Consider the following 2,734-nt stretch of genomic DNA (forward strand, 5'->3'; position numbering starts at 1 on the left):
ATTGCTTACACGGTATAGAAAAGAAGGATTTGTGATTTTGTTTGAGGGGTTTCTTTTTTGGAACTAAGCAAAATTAAATAATGTTACTGATGATAATTTAATTAAGAGAATTAAAATATTTCAGCAGAGAAAATTACATGAAGAACATCTTTTAGTTTTCAAGTAAAATCCATAAGCTACACTGTTCATTCTCCAAAGGTGGATAGGAATTTTGTAAGAAATAAGCATATGAAAAGTCTCGATTTAAACAACATGTACAAAGGCCTAGCTTAAACAAAAATAACACAGCTCAGACTGAGGACCTGGGGTCCTGAAATCCCTTGTGGTAAAAAAAACCAAACCAAAAACTACACACAAAAGAACACTAAACAAAAAAAAAATACAACAAATATCTATATTGAACCCAAATATCAAATATTATTTACATGTAAAAAGAAAGACTACTTATAATCTCCCGGACTCAACAAGACCAACAAGAAATAAAATCACGCACTTCCTACCAACAACTACATCGGAAATGCCATTTTGGCATCTATGGCTACAAACTTAACAAATGATACGCCATTAATAAAGTCATCTTACCTGCACATGACTTCATGGGTAAGCAAAACTCTACACATTTCGGGATTCTTGTTCTGTCCTTCGTAAGTTATGGGCTACAAAAATTAAGAAAAGGGGTAAGCCAGGAGCAGAGGCTTACTTATTTGTTGCAATATTCAAATCTGAGGAGAAGGCTTTTTGCCATCGCCCACCATCATTTGCAAATAAATACCTTGCCTCAAAGCCTTTATGAGCAGGGAAAGCAGTTTATACATAAATATTGATAAAAAGTGGATAAAAGCCTACATCCATAAAGGGTGGGGAAACCACAAGAAAAAAAAAAACTTAAGCATATTACTTTTCAACTGTCGTCAAAAATAAGGTCTCGAAAATAGAGATGAATAAGAGACAAAAATGAACCAGAGAAGAAAAAACACGCAGGAAAACGTTAAGAAAAAAGGAAGGATGAGGCAGGACAGGGTAGCACAGCACATATTAGCTACATTCACCTGCTTAGTGACCGAATCGATGAGTCTAACATACAGATCCTGTTCAGTCCTGACACCTAGAGCGAGAGAGAAGAGTAATACGTAATGTTGTTACATGCATCTTCCCCTGAACATCAGAATAAAACCATAAAAATTCCATCTAGCGCCTTATTAAACATCCTCAGAAAGACCATTTAGTTTTGTTTCCTGTAGTGTGTTTGCCAAGCCCATCCACGCCAGGTAAACTTCAGAGCCCATCCCTGCACTGAAGGGGCACCCATGCAAGGGAATGCTGGTGTATTTTAGAAATCAGTGACAGCACCTACAAACCTTGCCTCCCTCTACAGCCCACAGGAGGGGACTGGAAGGGAGACTCACCGTTGCTGTAAAGGAGTTGGAGTTTGTAATGCGTGCCGTTGTTCGTCTTTTCATTGCCTTGCTCCTGAAAGAGAATTAAAAATTTTTAAAAATAAATTAAAAAAAAACTCTTACAGAACTTACACTTGGCACATTTAAAATGCAAAAGCTGATAATCATGATGGAAGTGACAGCAAAGTTCATTAAAATTCTGAGAGGTGAATCCACTGATTGTGATATATTAACCTTCCAAATGACCCAGGACAAACTACAAAATACTGCTGACATCTTTTCCTGGAGGAGTTCAAGAACTTCTTTTCCTCTCTTATTTGCTATTATGCTCTCAACCTTTTCAAGGCAAAACACAGACAATTTTGTACATTTTCAAGTCAGTTATTACAAAGCAGACTGACAGTGGGAAGGCTCAGTGAGTTTGTGTTTAAAGTGTTCATTACGTTGTCATTGATATTTATTTTCTGAAGGTTGCGTTACAGAGGGGTTTTTTTACTGCAATTTACTAGAAAATAATTAATTATGAGCATCCTTCATAATAAAAAAAAATTTGTCCTTGACTAAGAAAATAATTGTAAAATCAATGTGGTCAACACATGGATTTAAAATCCAAAACCAAATGCTTTTCAAGTCCTGCCATTGACATCTAATCAAGCTCAACAGATAATATGACATATTCCAGGTCAGATTCCACTTCTGTTAGAGCACTAATAAAGCCTGGCAGATCTTGTAGGTAACAAAAAAAAAAAAAACAACACCCAAAAATCAAACCCACACAGTTGTCCCCCTTGAAATGTTCTTATTCTATTTTTAGTGGATGTATGAAATTTCCATTGTACTCCCGACACAGCAGAGGCTTACAAGCCTTTTTAACTACAACAGCACACAGAGGGCAACAGCTCTACTAACGCACCTGAACCCTTGACCAAGAGCTGGTTGTATTTTGTTAGGGGCAACAGGTATTAAAAGTTAGCAGCGCAACAGTGGGGGAAAAATAGATCAAATCTGGAGAGGCAAAGAAGGAGGAGGAAGATAACAAGCCTTACTTTATCATTTTCTACAAAGTCCACAAAAGCTGTCCTCTCTATTTCCACGGGCTGCCCCTGTCTGTCGTAGAGAGCCAGAACAAAGTGAAAGAAATTGGATTTCCTCAAGTTGGAGGGTGGCTGCTTTTCAAAATGAGCTCTGGACAAAGCTACTCCGCTGTGGAGGAAACATACGGGATGGGGTGGGGAGAGACAAAGACATTACCAGGTTGTGCAGTAGTAACAGTAAAACAACAGAAAAAGCAGAACACATTCAGAGAAAAGCCCGGAAACGTCCACCTCCGTGCGAGC

General features: G+C 37.9%; 1 protein-coding gene across 1 annotated transcript in view; it reads right to left on the reverse strand.

The window, feature by feature from the left end:
- LOC104278782 (transcription factor COE2) overlaps window positions 1-2,600 on the reverse strand; it is a gene marked incomplete at both ends in the record, with an annotated part of 100,038 nt that extends 97,438 nt beyond the window's left edge. The window contains 4 exons of the mRNA XM_009875870.1: window positions 583-656; window positions 1,050-1,105; window positions 1,407-1,470; window positions 2,444-2,600. Of these exons, the coding sequence (XP_009874172.1) occupies window positions 583-656; window positions 1,050-1,105; window positions 1,407-1,470; window positions 2,444-2,600 (351 nt within the window). The remainder of the gene's footprint in view (window positions 1-582; window positions 657-1,049; window positions 1,106-1,406; window positions 1,471-2,443) is intronic.
- Window positions 2,601-2,734: the final 134 nt, after the last annotated feature.

This window comes from Apaloderma vittatum, unplaced genomic scaffold (genome assembly GCF_000703405.1).
Source record: "Apaloderma vittatum isolate BGI_N311 unplaced genomic scaffold, ASM70340v1 scaffold4729, whole genome shotgun sequence".
NCBI classification, from domain to species: domain Eukaryota; kingdom Metazoa; phylum Chordata; class Aves; order Trogoniformes; family Trogonidae; genus Apaloderma; species Apaloderma vittatum.